This window comes from Elephas maximus, chromosome 7 (genome assembly GCF_024166365.1).
Source record: "Elephas maximus indicus isolate mEleMax1 chromosome 7, mEleMax1 primary haplotype, whole genome shotgun sequence".
In the NCBI taxonomy this organism is placed as follows: domain Eukaryota; kingdom Metazoa; phylum Chordata; class Mammalia; order Proboscidea; family Elephantidae; genus Elephas; species Elephas maximus.
In genome coordinates, this window is record NC_064825.1 from 20,893,336 (window position 1) to 20,908,908 (window position 15,573).

A 15,573-nucleotide genomic window follows, 5' to 3' on the forward strand; every position below is an offset into this window, starting at 1 on the left:
AAATGATTTAATAAAGTTATTATAAAGAAATTCTCATTGACTGGTGAAATAAAGCTTTGGCTATACCGTGGAGTTAGCGATTATTCAAATAATTTCATTAGATGTTAAACACTAGTAGAGTGTAGTTTTAAAGTCTAAGGTCGATTTCACTTTAGGAGAAAAAGTTATGAAAAAATCAGAGAAGTAATTTTTGAGTTTATATGAAAATGAAAGGTTAAATTAAAGGATTTAAATGCAAAGTCTACAAAAATCATATAACCTCTCAAAGAGTTAAGGAGGTTATTTTAATCAACTGCTTCAAGGAAAACTAATGGAATATTCTGGATTTAAATCATCTAAATGCCCTGAAAAGCAATATGTTCAAATTTAGATATGAACTATCAATTTACCAGGGTTGGCATGTAAAGATATCTTTGAAGCAAGGGACAGCATGAGGAGATTTTATTCTTGATTCATTTTATGTTTGACTTGCTGGCATGAATTATTTCTACAAATCCAAACTATGGAGAGATTGCTCTAAGCTTTGGATTTCTGAAGGATGTGTGAGAAATATGCAGTGTCACATTACCAAATCCAGATTCTCATCAGCTTGGTAATAAGCTAATAGAGTGACAAAGTTCTACACGGTGTATTCTCTTTTGTTACTGAAGAGAAATCACTATATTAGGTGAGAAAATTGTCCTCGTGATGAACATAACCTACAAGAACCAATTATGCTTTGTCTAAAATAATCTTATTGATAACCAGTAACAATCATCACTAGCAATAACACTACAGCTTTGTCTTCATTTATATCTTCCTTTTCGAAGGTAAAAAAACATTCACAAACATCACTTCTCTGCCTCATTAATTTTTACTATGCCCTTGTGAGGTATAGATTTATTAATACTAAAGTCACAGTGTTAACATTAACTAAACTGAACCATGGTTATAAATATTTATTTAGGGAGAACTTAAAATGAAAGATCCTCATGGGTCAACATTTAGACATGTGAGGGGTAAGTTAAAGGGGGAAATGAGCGAGTGTGTGGCAGCTGCTCAAATCCATTAGCTGCTCAGATCAAAAATTTTTTAAAAAGCTTTATAAATGAATGAATAGCTTCATGATTAAGTTCTAGTTATATTTAAAGAATTGGTATGGTTTCTTGTCAGCCTAATTTAAACTTACCACAAAAATTTTTTTTTTTTTTTTTTTATGTAAGGATGTTGTTGAGCTCCCTATATAAAAACACATTTGAGAAATTTCTATGAGGATTAAATGTCAAGAAAAGATTTTCTTCCCTTGAGGAAATTAGGGTTCTTTTAATCTTTGCATTTTTCTTTTTGCTTTAACCACAAGGAGTCCTAGAGGAATATTTATGTCTCAACCATAATAACTGAGATATTATGGCCTACACTATTTTGACTTCTTATTATGAAATGTATTTTTATTTGAACTATATTTATTTATTTTCATATTTATGTTTAGGGAGCCCTGATGATGTAGCAGTTAAGTGCTCAGCTGCTAAACAAAAGATCAGCAGTTCAAACTGCTCAGCAGGAGAAAGATGTGGCAGTCTGCTTCTGAAATCCTATGGGGCAGTTGTACTCTGTCCTATAGGGTCGCTATGAGTTGGAATAGACTCAACAGCAATGAGTTTGGTTCTTTTTGGTATATTTATGCTTACTGTACATAATGTTACATAGCAGGTCAAATCAATCAGCTTGCAATGAAGTAGAGATTATATTAATCAAAGAAAAAAATTATTAAACAAATATATTTGCTACTTTGCATTTGTTCATATACTGCATGACGAGTGAATAGAAACAAAAGTTTAAAAAAAGAAATTTAATTTGCTTTACATTTGCTTAATTGCTCCAACTCCAGATATGTATTTTATTATCGCTACATATCCAGGCAAAAAGTGCTAAGACTCATGTCCTTGTTACCTTCCTCTTCTAAAGCCAGAAGCTATGATGATATCATCAGCTTTTGATACTGGCCACAGTCATCTTTGTCCTGTCTCAAATTCGTTTAGAAAATTTAGTTCTAGACCCTAACTTTAGATAATCTAATAAACAAAGAAAGAAAATATGAGGGAAGTGTTTACTGTATTTTTACGTAAATAACATGAATGTTCTATTTTTTTTTTTTGCCAATCATGACCTCCCCCATCCCCCAGGTATTTTTGTAAGCACACTACGCTAATATCTTTAAATGCTGGCAAAAAAAGTAGGACGTGTACATCATTTGTGTAAAACATATGGTATTAAAAGAGAAAATATGATAAGAAAAATAATTACACTCCAAAATTACTATAAACCCCAAACTTTCAGATCTATGAAGTGTCTCTTAAACTCTTAAACTGCAGTAAGACACATTATGTAAATGGTTTATTCACTAAACTTGAGCAATGAGAAGATATGCAGAACACCATGATTATATTACTAATTGTTGTTTCTAGTATTTATTTTTTTTATATTTCATAAATGTTAATAAATTTTTGAAGGGTGGTTGATGAAGCATATGAGGATTACTTGAAAGATTACAATGTAATTAAAGTTTGGGAGAAGAGTTCAAAATCAAATTGAGTATGTCATAAATGGAATACAACACACTTTTATGTTAGAATAGGGGAAGATTGAGTACTACGAGAGTTAAATTAGAGGTATCGTTTATAAAATGGATTTACATAGCAACTCATACCATAGTTATTAGGGTGAAAAAGTTAATCCATCTAAAGCACTTAGAGCATTGCCTGGCATAGAAACACGCACTTAGTAAATATAAGGTATTCATGTGAACTTGAGACCTAAAAATAGGTGTTTTTTTTTTTTATATCCTTCACTAAATTGGTTTAGCAATAATGTCATATTAACCACCACTAAAACTAATTTGGAAACCCTGGTAGCATAGTGCTTAAGAGCTGCAGCTGCTAACCAAAAGATCAGCAGTTAAAATCCTTGGAAACCCTATGGGGCAGTTCTACTCTGTCCTATAGGGTCACTCTGAGTTGAAATTGACTCAACAGCAATGAGTTTGGTTTTTTTGGTTTAGAACTAATTCGGCACACACTAATAAGTACCTCTAGCATGTAGATTTTAAGCTTCATAACATCATGGTCAATGCAAAGTAGCCGAATCAAAGTAGCTGGGTAAGGGGGATCAAGATGTTGTTAGTGGACAGCTAGAATATTTTAAAATCTATTTCTGGTTTAATAAGAAAGACACAAATCTAGAATTAAGGAAGTACCAATAGTCAAATTATGACAGTTTATATATGTATACGAATAAGGTGAATCTGTAAAAATCCGTGGGACTAATGATACTCAAACCCAGAAAATTTAATACCGTATGTGTGTATGTATATGTATAAATTTCATGCAAAAGAAAGATGACTATAAGATATATTTAAATCTTATTAAACTTAATAAAATGTGTTAGTATATGTGTAACTTTATTGTTCATTTAGATACCTACCTATTTATAAAATAACAGATTAGTAGTTTTGCTGTATAGGTACCTATCTGATGGTTATCTATATAACGCTAGCCTAGGAGTCTTATAATCACATCATTTCAAGCAAAGATATCATATTCCAAACGGCAGAAGCGTATGTAAAAGGTATAGATTTTAAAAGTGTCAATTATAAAACAAAAATAAAGTTCAATTATAAAAGACACCCAAAGTCCCTGAGTGGTGCAAATGGTTAACAGGCTAAGCTGTTAACCAAAAGGTTGAAAGTTCAAGCCCACCCAGAGGTACTTCAGAAGAAAGTCTTGACCATCTACTTCTAAAAAATCAGCCTCTGAAAACAGTATAGAGCACAGTTCTACTCTGATACACATGGGGTCATCATGAGTTGGAGTGAGTGATACAAATAAAACACACACACAAAAAGCTCATTGCCATGGAGTCGCTTCCGACTCATAGCTACCCTATAGGACAGAGTAGAACTGCCCCATAGGATTCCAACTGCCGACCTTTTGGTTAGCAGCTGTAGCTCACCATAGTTCTTAACCATTGTGTCACCAAGGCTCCGGAGTCAGTGATAGCAACTGGTTATTGTTTTTGTTTTAATAAAAGGGGCCTAGTCTGCTTTTTTTTTTTTTTTTTTTTTTGGTTAATCTGTTATACAGGTGTATTAAACAGTGAGGAACCAAAATCCAGTTGGTTGATAATTCAGAAACTGACTTTGGATTGGGTGGTATGGCCCTCCTATTTGACTTTAGATTAAAATAATACTAGCAAGGTGTAGAAAAAAGTATCTGATAAAGTTATTGTATATGATAAAATAGAATAATTTTATCAGATACTTTTTTCTATCAGATAAAATTAAGGTATAACATATGTGGATATGTACTTGGGTTATATAGGATAAAGCCTGAAAGAATAGCCCAGAATTTTAATATAATTACTTTTGGGGAATGGGATTTGGAGGGGGAAAGATATCTTTCTGTACTTTATATATTTTGTGTTTCTTCCCCAAAAACATACAATTTTTGCATTTAGAGATTTGAGTAAATTCTTAGTTAAAAAAAAAAAAAAGCTTTTATAATCATTTTGATAATTTGAAAATTTTACCTAATTTTAAGACATTTAAAAGATGAATACCTTTGTTGTTAGGTGCCTTGAGTCGGTCCCAATTCATAGCGACCCTGTGTACAACAGAACAAAATACTGCTCCATCCTGTGGGATCCTCACAATCATTGTTATGCTTGAGCCCATCGTTGCAGCCACTATGTCGATTCATTTTGTTGAAGGTCTTCCTTTTTTTTGCTGATCCTCTACTTTACCAGGCATGATGTCCTTCTCCAGGGACTGATCCCTCCTGATAACATATGTGAAATATGTGAGACACTATCTCTCCATTCCTTCTTCTAAGGAGCATTCTGGCTGTACTTCTTCCAAGACAGATTTTTTTTTGTTCTTTTAGCAGGCCATGGTATATTCAATATTCTTTGCCAAGACCATAATTCAAAGGCATCAGTTTTCTTCAGTCTTCCTTATTCGTTGTCCAGCTTTCACATGTATATGATGTGACTGAAAATACCATGGCTTGGGTTCCAGTGCTGCATCCGTTTGTTAAAACGACTCAATTGATATTCCTTCAATTCATGGAGACTTGTTTTTCACCAATGCCTTCAGTGCAGCTTGGACTTCTTCCTTCAGTACCATCAGTTCCTGATCACATGGTACCTCTTGAAATGGTTGAACGTTGACTAATTCTTTTCGGTATAATGACTCTGTGTATTCCTTCCATCTTCTTTTGATGCTTCCTGCGTCATTTAGTATTTTCCCCATAGAATCCTTCACTACTGCAACTCAAGGTTTGAATTTTTTCTTCAGTTCTTTCAACTTGAGAAATGCTCAGTGTGTTCTTCCCTTTTGGTTTTCTATCTCCAGGTCTTTGTATATCTCACCATAATACTTTGTGTTCTCGAGCCACCTTTTGAAATCTTCTGTTCAGCTCTCTTTTACGTCATCATCTCTTCCTTTCACTTCAGCTACTCTATGTTCAACAGCAAGTTTCAGAGTCTCTTCTGATATCTATTTTGGTCTTTTCTGTCTTTTTTAATGACTTCTTGCTTTCTTCATATATGATGTCATTCCACAACTCGTCAGTCATTTGTGTGCAATGTGTCAAATCTATTCTTCAGATGGTCTCTAAATTCAGGTGGGATATACTCAAGGTCATATTTTAGCTTTTGTGGACTTGCTCTAATTTCCTTCAGCTTCAGCTTGAACTTGGATATGGGCAACTGTTGGTCTGTTCCACAGTTGGCCCCAGGGCCTTGTTCTGACTGATTATACTGAGCTTCTTCATCATCTCTTTGCACAGATGTAGTCAGTTTGAGTCCTGTGTATTCCATCTGTCTAGGTCCATGTGTATAGTCACTATGCTTTTGAGAAAAGGTATTTGTAATGAAGAAGTCATTGGTTTTGCAAAATTCTATTGCACGATCTCTGGCATCGTTTTTATCACCAAGGCTATATTTTCCAAACACTGATCCTTCTTCTTTGTTTCCAACTTTTACATTCCAATCACCAGTAATCACCAGGGCATTTTGATTGCATGTCTGATCAATTTCAGACTGAACTGTGGCCTCCAGAATAGAATATTGAGTCTCATGGGGTAGGCATGGGAAGGGGCAGAGTCATATTACCAATGAATGCATATGTATATTTACCCACAATGTTTAAGCTAAAAAAGAAAGCAAACATCACTCTAAACCACATTTTGGGGAGTTTGAGTTGGATAGATTATGCTGCATGCTCCATGCCTGGTTATTGAACTGCAAATGTTGGTGCCAGTGTGCTTCATCTGAGTGGGGGACAGCTTTTGATGGCTGTGATTCATATTTTCAGGAGTCTTGCAGCAATTACAGACCTAAAGATAGCTGGGATCTTCCGATACATAGAAATCTGCTCTGATATGTGCAGAAAAACACTTGGTGTAATTTACTGTCACTGTTTTTTTTTTGTTTGTTTGTTTATATGGGGGAAAAACAATCACAAATTTGTGGGCTTGAGTCAGATAATATTGACCAAAGTGTAAGGTGTATGTCACTAATATTTGTTGTATCTGTCTTGAAAAAGACTGCTGTATTGAACAAAGAGGTGATTAAAAGTGTTATTTACTTTGTTTTATCAAATCACTTTGTTAATGTGTGTACTGAAATGTATTAGAGTTTGTGTTACACCATACAATATTTTCTGAAATAAAACTTAATTTAGCTTTTGTGATGGCATATTTGAGGTATATAAATGTGCATTTATGATTTCCTTAGCCAAATCTTTAAAAAAATATTTTCTAGATGTTAAAAAACTTTAAAATAATATTTAGGCATTACCAGGAAGTAGCTCAGTGTTCTGCAGACTATATCCATTATAATTACTTTATTCTTTCCTTTTCTTCTTCTATAATAAAGTGTCTGAATTCTGAGTTAAATAGAATGCATGTGTGAGGAAGATTAGATAGTGAAAAATCAATTATTACAATCTTCAGGGTATAGTTTTAAGTTAAAAATCACTTTATAATAAATTATATACCCAATATAGTTACATATGAAGTATCAACACAAAGATTCTTGGGCTTCCTATCCATTTTTTAGAGATTATAATCCTTAAGAATTTAAATTTAAGTGGGACTATTTAGTAAGAAATAATGCTAAAGATTATTTTTTTCACATAGTAGTCTATCCTAAATTTGGTGTCAGCCCTCATCATAAGTGAAATAATTTGAAGATTTTTTTTTTCCTTTGATTACCAGACTAACACCAAAATTTTATTGTATGATACCTTATGTCCTCAGGTTTCTATAGCAAATAATGTCTGCAGTAAACAGCTGAAGAATGAAAACAGATATTTTTAAAAAGACAAGGAGAATTAGAAAATCTCTCCCTTTTTTAAAATAGATTTATAAACATATTTAAAATCTAAAACTTTATGTGCTTTCATGAATAGAATTTTTAACTTCCCAGACTAGTACATCAGGTTTGTTTAGAAGATAGTAAACATTTCAAAGAATTTCAAAATACCCCAGGAGAAGATCATTGTTTGCATAGTTGTAATCCTTACCAAGATTTTACCACTGCTTTTAAATTTGAGGCCTTAACTTTTTGCCTAAATAAAGTTTAAAATTATGTATAGTAACTATGTACATATATATGTAACATTTTATATATATATGGAAAAAGCATATACTTTACTCACAGGCAAACTGAAGTATGGCTTCTCTACTCAGAATACTTCCAAAAGTGTTAGCTGCTAAACACTGATAATGACCAGAATCCTTTGCTTCAATTGGATTGCTTATGATGAAGGTGCCGTCTATCAAACTATAGCGATAATCACTTTCTAAGTCTATTTCTGTTCCATTTCGAAACCACCTTAGGAAACAATCAAAAGAGAAATATACAAAAATTACTTGAGCATTATAATACTCCCTGGGAGTGTCGGGATATTATTCAAGGGAATTTTTGAAGGCTTAGGAAAAATTATTGATAATGAATTTCTACCTGTAACTGGGAACAGGGTTGCTGCGCACTTCACAATTAAATGCTACTTTCTTTTCATCAGAATCGGTTGGAAAAATGACATCATCTGGTTCTTGCACAAACACTGGCCCATAGTCCATGCTTTCTGTAAGGACAGAAAGGACACGCTTTAAAATTCCTCAAAATATCAAGACATTTTGTTTCTTTTTCCATTATTTATATTAAAAATTCTTGCTCTTTCCTTGTAATTAATGAAGTACCAAAATAAACTTACAGCTAGCAAATTATATTTCTTTAGTAAATTGCGGAGACCTAAACTGATTTTTTTTTGTGATTAAAAAAAAAAAAAAAACTTTGAAAGGTATGATAGCTGTAAGGAAAAAATGAGTGTCTAAAACATCGATGCTGTATATTAAAAAAAAAACTACAACTCTCTCTCTCCATGTATATATATATATAAATATATATATATATATATAATTCCACTGCCATTGAGTCGATTCTGACTCATAGCGACTCTATAGGACAGAGTAGAACTGACCTATAGAGTTTCCAAGGAGTGCCTGGTGGATTCAAACTGCCGACCTTTTGGTTAGCAGCCATAGCTCTTAACCACTGTGCCACCAGGGTACATATATATATATATATATATAAAATTCCTTTGTTTTTATCCTGTAAAGCAGAGCTAAGAAAAATTCTGTTAAACACAAATATTATGTTTTTTAGAAACCTCTAAGTATTTAAATCTCTTACAATTTTAAAAATAATATATAATAAAGAAAAAGTCATGAATTAATACTATCACTACTTGGGAACTATAGATATCAAAATATTGGTCCTTATACATTCCTTCATATCTTCCTTCCTTCACTCATTCAATCAAGTGTTGTTACTTGGTGCTAATGATGCTGGAGTATGCCATAAATAAAATAATAAGATAATGCAAATAAGTATAAAAAGTAACCCTTGCTTTAAGGTGCTTATATTCTCATGGAAGAGATAAGACATGTCCTCAAAATACAATGTCACAACAATATAAAATTAAGTGTTCATCAGTAAGTAAATACAGTCAATAGGAGATCAGAAGAGAAAAAGCCTGAATAGGAAAGAGGAGGCACACTTAAACTGATTGAGTGCCTACTATGTGCAGTTAGCAGATTTGGTCTAATTTAATTACTTAACACTCAGATCCTTTGATGAAGGTAATTTGAAATTAATGAAAATTTCATGAAAAACTGGCAGTAGGAATGGATCTCAAATGTTGACTTGGATTTGAAGTGTTTTGGGATACTATTCCTGAAGAAATGGTAAATAAATATATTGGTGGGAGTACAAATAAGGTGCCATCTAGTCCATTGAAACTCATAGCAATCTCATGTGACAGAATGAAACTATCCCATAGGGTTTTTTCAGCTGTAACCATTATGGAAGCAGAGCCCTGGTGGCATAGTGGTTAAGAGCTCAGTTGCTAACCAAAAAGTCGGCAGTTTGAATCCACCAGCAGCTCCATGGAAAGCCTACGGAGCAGTTCTACTCTGTCCTATAGGGTTGCTATGAGTCTAAATCAACTCGATGGCAATGGGTTTCAGTTTTTTTTCCTGATTTATTATGAAAGCAAATCGCTAGAGTTTTGTCTTATGGATCCGCTGGGTGGGTTCGAACCATCAACCTTTCAGTTAGCAGCCCAGTGCTTAACTGTTGAGCCACCAGGGTACAAACATGTGCCATTAGGCTCTCTAGCAGCCTGAATTGTGAACTAGGGAAAAAGCAAAATGTTCTGCTTTATTTTTATTAATCGTGAATTTCATTACATGATGGCCTTTGATCAGGGTTTCCTAACCTCGACACCATTAACATTTTGAATCAGAGAATTCTTTGTTGTAGGGGGATGACTGGTGAATTGTAAGATGTTTAGAAGCATTGTTGGCCCCTACCCACGAGATGCCAATAGGAGCCCTTCCCTAATAATCAAAACAGACATTGCTAACTTTACCCTGGGGAGAAAATTCATTGAAAACCACTGCCTTAGGTAGATGAAGGAAGACTGAGGGAAAGACAAACTCCTAATGTCTACACAATTTCATCCTCAGTGGATAACCACAAAAAAAATTCAAGAAAGGCAAGAATGAATGTTTCTGGAAATGAGAACTTTAAAAAATATTACTGGAAAAGATATACACCTTAGAAGAATAGATTCAAGTGATTTGTATTGAAACGCATTCTGTTTCTCTTTTTTGGGGCAAAAAAAAAAGTGCTCATGATATTCTAAACATATATCCAATAAAAACTGAGCACTTACAATGAGCAGGTACTTATTTTGGATGTCAAGTACCTCTAACAAGTATTTTCCTAAAATTCTAAACAACCTAGCTGAAGTTTTTTTTACTAATTAAACAGTGTATCTCTGTATCAAATTATATTGCTGCTGCAACTAAGATTTCTTATTCAACAGAGAAAAGGAAAACTAATGGTCTAATAATAAATAACTAGAGGAAATTGTTGTCAAAAATGTATCTGTTGTTGAATCATGATGAATTTATAACAGTTTGGAAAAGCATATCTAACTCCGTCAAATGCCCAGTTAGAATTAAACAACCCAGGCAAACAGTGAAAAATAATACCTTCTGATCTTTTAAAAAAAAAAAAAAATTTTTTTTTACACATTGAAAATGTGATTATTTAATTAATATTGTAAATTCATAGGATCCATAAAATTTACACTTAATACGTAGTTTTATACTTTTTGTAATAGAAAACTCTTGAGCTTTAGAATCAGTCACACTTGGATTCAAATTCTAGTGCAATCATTTTTTCACCCTGGACCAATTACTTCTCTGAGCCCCTGCTGCTGTATTTATTAACTGTGGATAATAATGTTTTCTGTACAGTATTTTTATCAAAATTGATTGACATTAACATCTGTAAATACCCAGTGTATCGTAGCTACTCAGTATTAGAGCTAATAATAATAATAATAACTGATGCTTTCTTGCAGTGTAATCACAGTATGCCAAGCATTATGCTGAACAATTTACATGCAGTGTCTCACTTAACTCTCACAACAACCATGTGGCTAGGTTTATTTCCCCGTTTTGTAGATGATGAAACTGAGGCTGAGAACAATTAATTTATATATTAGTTAAATGCCAGATCTGGGATACAAATCCAGGGCTATTGAAACTTGAACCTAATTGCCACCACTACAACTGTATTTTTTAGCAAATATATTTTTATTTTTAGCAACCGTGCAACGCCCTCATGTGTTATTTTCATAAGCATGTTAAGCCAAATTTTTTTTATGTTGCTGACTTCAATTGACATTAAGAAGACGTAATTAAACTACGAAATAAGCAGATCTAACAAAACCTGATAAGGTTTTCACAGTCAACTGTTGAGCTAATGTGCTATAATTATCAACTCAAATTAATAGAAACAAACATTTTCAATTGTTTATTTTCCAATTACCTGGAGACTACCAAACTCAATCCATGACTTTTGACCATGGCTTATACCTTCATTATACAACTATGTTCAAAAGTAATATTGTTGGACTATTTTTATATGTATAGGCAGGAGACTAAAGAAAATGAAAAGAAAGAAAATGAACAAAATGATCTGATATACCTGAAATATGGGAGGACAGGTGAACGAGGCCAAAGCATGGCATATGTGTGGGCATGCTATGCCAGAGCTGTTTTACCTAATTTCATCATTTCCACGCATTATATGCATGGGCGTGTTACTTGTGTGGGTGTGTTGTTTGTGAAAAATATGGTACTGCTTCTTCTTATTATTATATCTACATTTTAACATTTATAAAGTACTTTCATGATCTATTATTATTTAATTCTCTGAACTCAGTGTTATAATTATTTTACATTCAGAGATGAAAATTTTGAGACTTCTCCAAAATCATTTGCATTGTAAATAGTTGATTTAAGCCTAGGTTCTCTGGCTCCAAATCTTGTATTCTGAAAATAGTGAAAGCAGAAGAAAGAGGGGGGCGGGGGGAACTGCAAGGCTCGTGAAAATTAGAATGGTAAAGATTGTTAAATTATGGACTAGTGAACAATATGAACTCTATTATGACTGCCCATATTGTGTAAGATATCACATTGTTGTCCACTATCACTTTCCAAGGAGCCCTGGTAGTGCAGTGGTTAAGAGCCCAGATCCTAACCAAAAGGTCGGCAGTTTGCATCCACCAACTGCTCCTTGAAAACCCTCCCAGGCAGTTCTACCCTGTCCTGCAGGGTTACTATGAGTAAGAATTAACTTGACGGCAATGGGTTTGGCTTTTGGTTTTGGTCGCTTTCTAAGGCAGCTTTAAAAAAGAAAAAAAGTGGAACCAATTGTTATGGAGTCAATTCCGACTCATAGTGACCTTATAGAACAGAGTAGAACTTCCCCATAGGATTTCCAAGGCTGTAAATCTTTATGGAAGCAGAATGCTGCATCTTTCTCCCACAGAGCAAAGATCTTTCAATTAGTTAGCAGCCAAGCACTTAACCACTGTACCACCAGGGCTCCCTAAACCCAAATGACAACAAAGAAAAATGTAAAAAATAAGGAAAGTTATTTCAAATGCCAGTTAGATAGGCAATCTCTTTCTCTTTATGTCTCTCACTCTTTTTTTCCCCTCTTACAAGCAACATTCATTGTAAGTCATAAAAGAGCAAGTGTCTATGTATGACTTCCCAGACTCCAGCAATGGGCAATTACTGATGATTTTGTCTCTGAAGAGATTAGTTTTTAAAGGTGCTGTTGTGTGCTGTCCAGTCCATTCTGACTCGTACCAACAAAGTATCACAGGTACTTTGAATCTATTAAGCAGATTATTTGATTGGTTCATCGGAGGTAGTGAGTACCATCTATTGATGATGATGATGCATAACGTTCTTATATGCTGTACTTTTTAATGTGAAGGAACCTGTAACATGTGAAGACAGGCTTCAAAATCTATATAAAATTAAAGCATAGAAAAGACCTTCATATCAAAGAAATCGGCATCTATTCAAGAAATCATAGAGACATTTGTGCATCAGGCAGGTACCATCACACATAATACTAATTTCTCATAAAACCAAAAATATCAAACCCATTGCCATAGAGTTGATTCTGACTCACAGCGACCCTATAGGACAGAGTAGAATGTACCACAGGGTTTCCAAGAAGAGGCTAATGGATTTGAACTGCCAACCTTTTTGTTAGCACCCGAGCTCTTAACCACTGTGCCACCAGGGCTCCATAATTTCTCATAGGTGCAGTATATTTTAGTGGTTGTATTATCAGTTCTTCTTATTAACAAACTGCCAGATGTCTGTAGTTGGCGGAGCCCACAATGTTAGTGGCCATCATATGTATACCGCCAGATTCATCCCTCAAGGGGTCCTTTTTTCAGAAGAGAACTGTTCCAATTCAGAAAGAATCTATTCATTCTCTCTTACAAAGGAAGATGAAATCAACCCATTTCCTCACACTTTTTCCCAGTCTACCTCCAAATTTTCTGAGTTGTGTTTGTTAATCATAGTTCACATAGTTTCTAGTTTCATATTCATAGTCTTATTATTAAGAAATTAGACACTTATTAATGGTCTCCTCACCACAGTTTTCTGTTTCTTATTTAGATTAATTATCTCCGCTTCATCATGGCCTTCTTCCAACAGCAGATTTTTGTTTATTAACACTTGTTAAAGAATAATTGAATAAGCATTTCTTTTCAGACTGCAATACTTACTTTTCAGGATATTTATCTCTGGCCTGAAGTCTAAGGACAAAGGAATTTGTTGGATAGGTGTCTCCACATTTTGGTCAAGTATAACACTTTTTCCTTTTTTCAGTGAAAGTAACATTTCATATTTGTTTTTCATTCTTTCTTTTTGTTTTACTTGTATTTCAGAATGACTCCCAAACTCTCTACGTGTAAGGCATTCATTGAACAACCAAGAAGAAAGTCATGTGAATGAGAAATAAATGTGAATTATAGCATTAAGAATTTATCCTGACTTTTTTTTTTTTTTTAATGTTACATTTAAAAGGAAAATCATTTTCAAACTATTAAAAAGAAGCTGTAATTTCATTAGGAAGCAATGTGCATTTCATTAGATTATAGAGCCCTTCTTCGAGTCTTCCTTCCCAGTTCAGGCCTTTTGGTTACTATATAACTAAAGTATATTTTAAGGTCTAGAGCTTGTGGCAGGAGATATTCAACCAGTTAACCTTCTATCTAGTTTGGCCAGTTATACTGCTCCCATTTTTATAACTGATTTTTTTTTATTATATCCTTGAGCTTTAATCCTTCCATATATACCAAGTTTTGAAAATATCCTTTCAACCTATTCTATTTCTAAATTCTATTTTGTTAACCCTTCTAGAAGGTCCAGTACTTCCTTTCTGCCAAGACATTTTAAGTATCACCAAATCTGAGACTCTTATCTGAGACTCTTAGTTCATGGTGTTGGATTATTCTGTTTTCTTTTGTTTTTCTAGATCATTACTACAAATTATCAGGTCTTCTTAGATTTTAAACTTGCCTGAAATCCATTCCTGAATAACTGTTTTTATGCCCATTTTTCTCAAGAATTAGTTCAGTGACAGATTCCAACCCTCTCCACCTACTGGTTAGCTCTCATTTATGGCCTTGTATAGCTTATTCATAAAATGTGACTTAGGCATATTGGTAATATAATCTAGGGAAAATACCAACCTATTGTGTGTAATACAATTACAAAAAAATGCCCTTTTAATGATCATTAATATATTGTGTGTGATAATTTCCAGAGACTGAAATATTTAATTAGACACTGAATTTTATGATGACTTTTACAGTTACAATGTGCAAAAACTTTTCCCACAATGTGAGAACAAAGGACAAATTTCTAAAGAAAATATTAAAACTTCCTTTAATTATAACTTGCATTTGAACACTGAAATTAACTTTCTTTGTGAAAACTAAAGTGTAAACTGTCATTATAAAACTTTCAAGTGTTCCTAAAAATTGAAGACCATTATTTATTAAACAGCAGTGTGAAGAATGTTTCGTGGCTAGTGGTATTAATTTTGTACACACGATATGAATGAAACGAGAGGCTGGTAGATTTTTATTTTTTTTAATAATTTTTATTGAGCTTTAAGTGAACGTTTACAAAACAAGTCAGTCTGTCACATATAAGCTTATATGCACCTTACTCCATACTCCCACTTACTCTCCCCCTAATGAGTCAGCCCTCCAGTCTTTCCTTTCGTGACAATTTTGCCAGTTTCTAACCCTCTCTACCCTCCTATCTCCCCTCCAGACAGGAGATGCCAACATAGTCTCAAGTGTCCACCTGATACAAGTAGCTCACTCTTCATCATCATTTCTCTCCTACCCACTGTCCAGACCCTTCCATGTCTGATGAGTTGTCTTCGGGAATGGTTCCTGTCCTGGGCCAACAGAAGGTTTGGGGACCATGACCGCCAGGATTCCTCTAGTCTCAGTCAGACCATTAAGTCTGGTCTTTTTATGAGAATTTGGGGTCTGCATCCCACTGATTTCCTGCTCCCTCAGGGGTTCTCTGTTGTGCTCCCTTTCAGGGCAGTCATCGGTTGTGG

The 15,573-nt window shown here is 33.9% G+C and overlaps 1 protein-coding gene across 1 annotated transcript in view; it reads right to left on the minus strand.

The window, feature by feature from the left end:
- The window catches only part of CNTN5 (contactin 5), a 573,072-nt gene that overhangs the window by 546,501 nt on the left and 10,998 nt on the right, over positions 1-15,573 (minus strand). The window contains exons 3-4 of the mRNA XM_049889682.1: positions 8,002-8,125; positions 7,697-7,872 (exon numbers count right to left, since the gene is read on the minus strand). Of these exons, the coding sequence (XP_049745639.1) occupies positions 7,697-7,872; positions 8,002-8,125 (300 nt within the window). The remainder of the gene's footprint in view (positions 1-7,696; positions 7,873-8,001; positions 8,126-15,573) is intronic.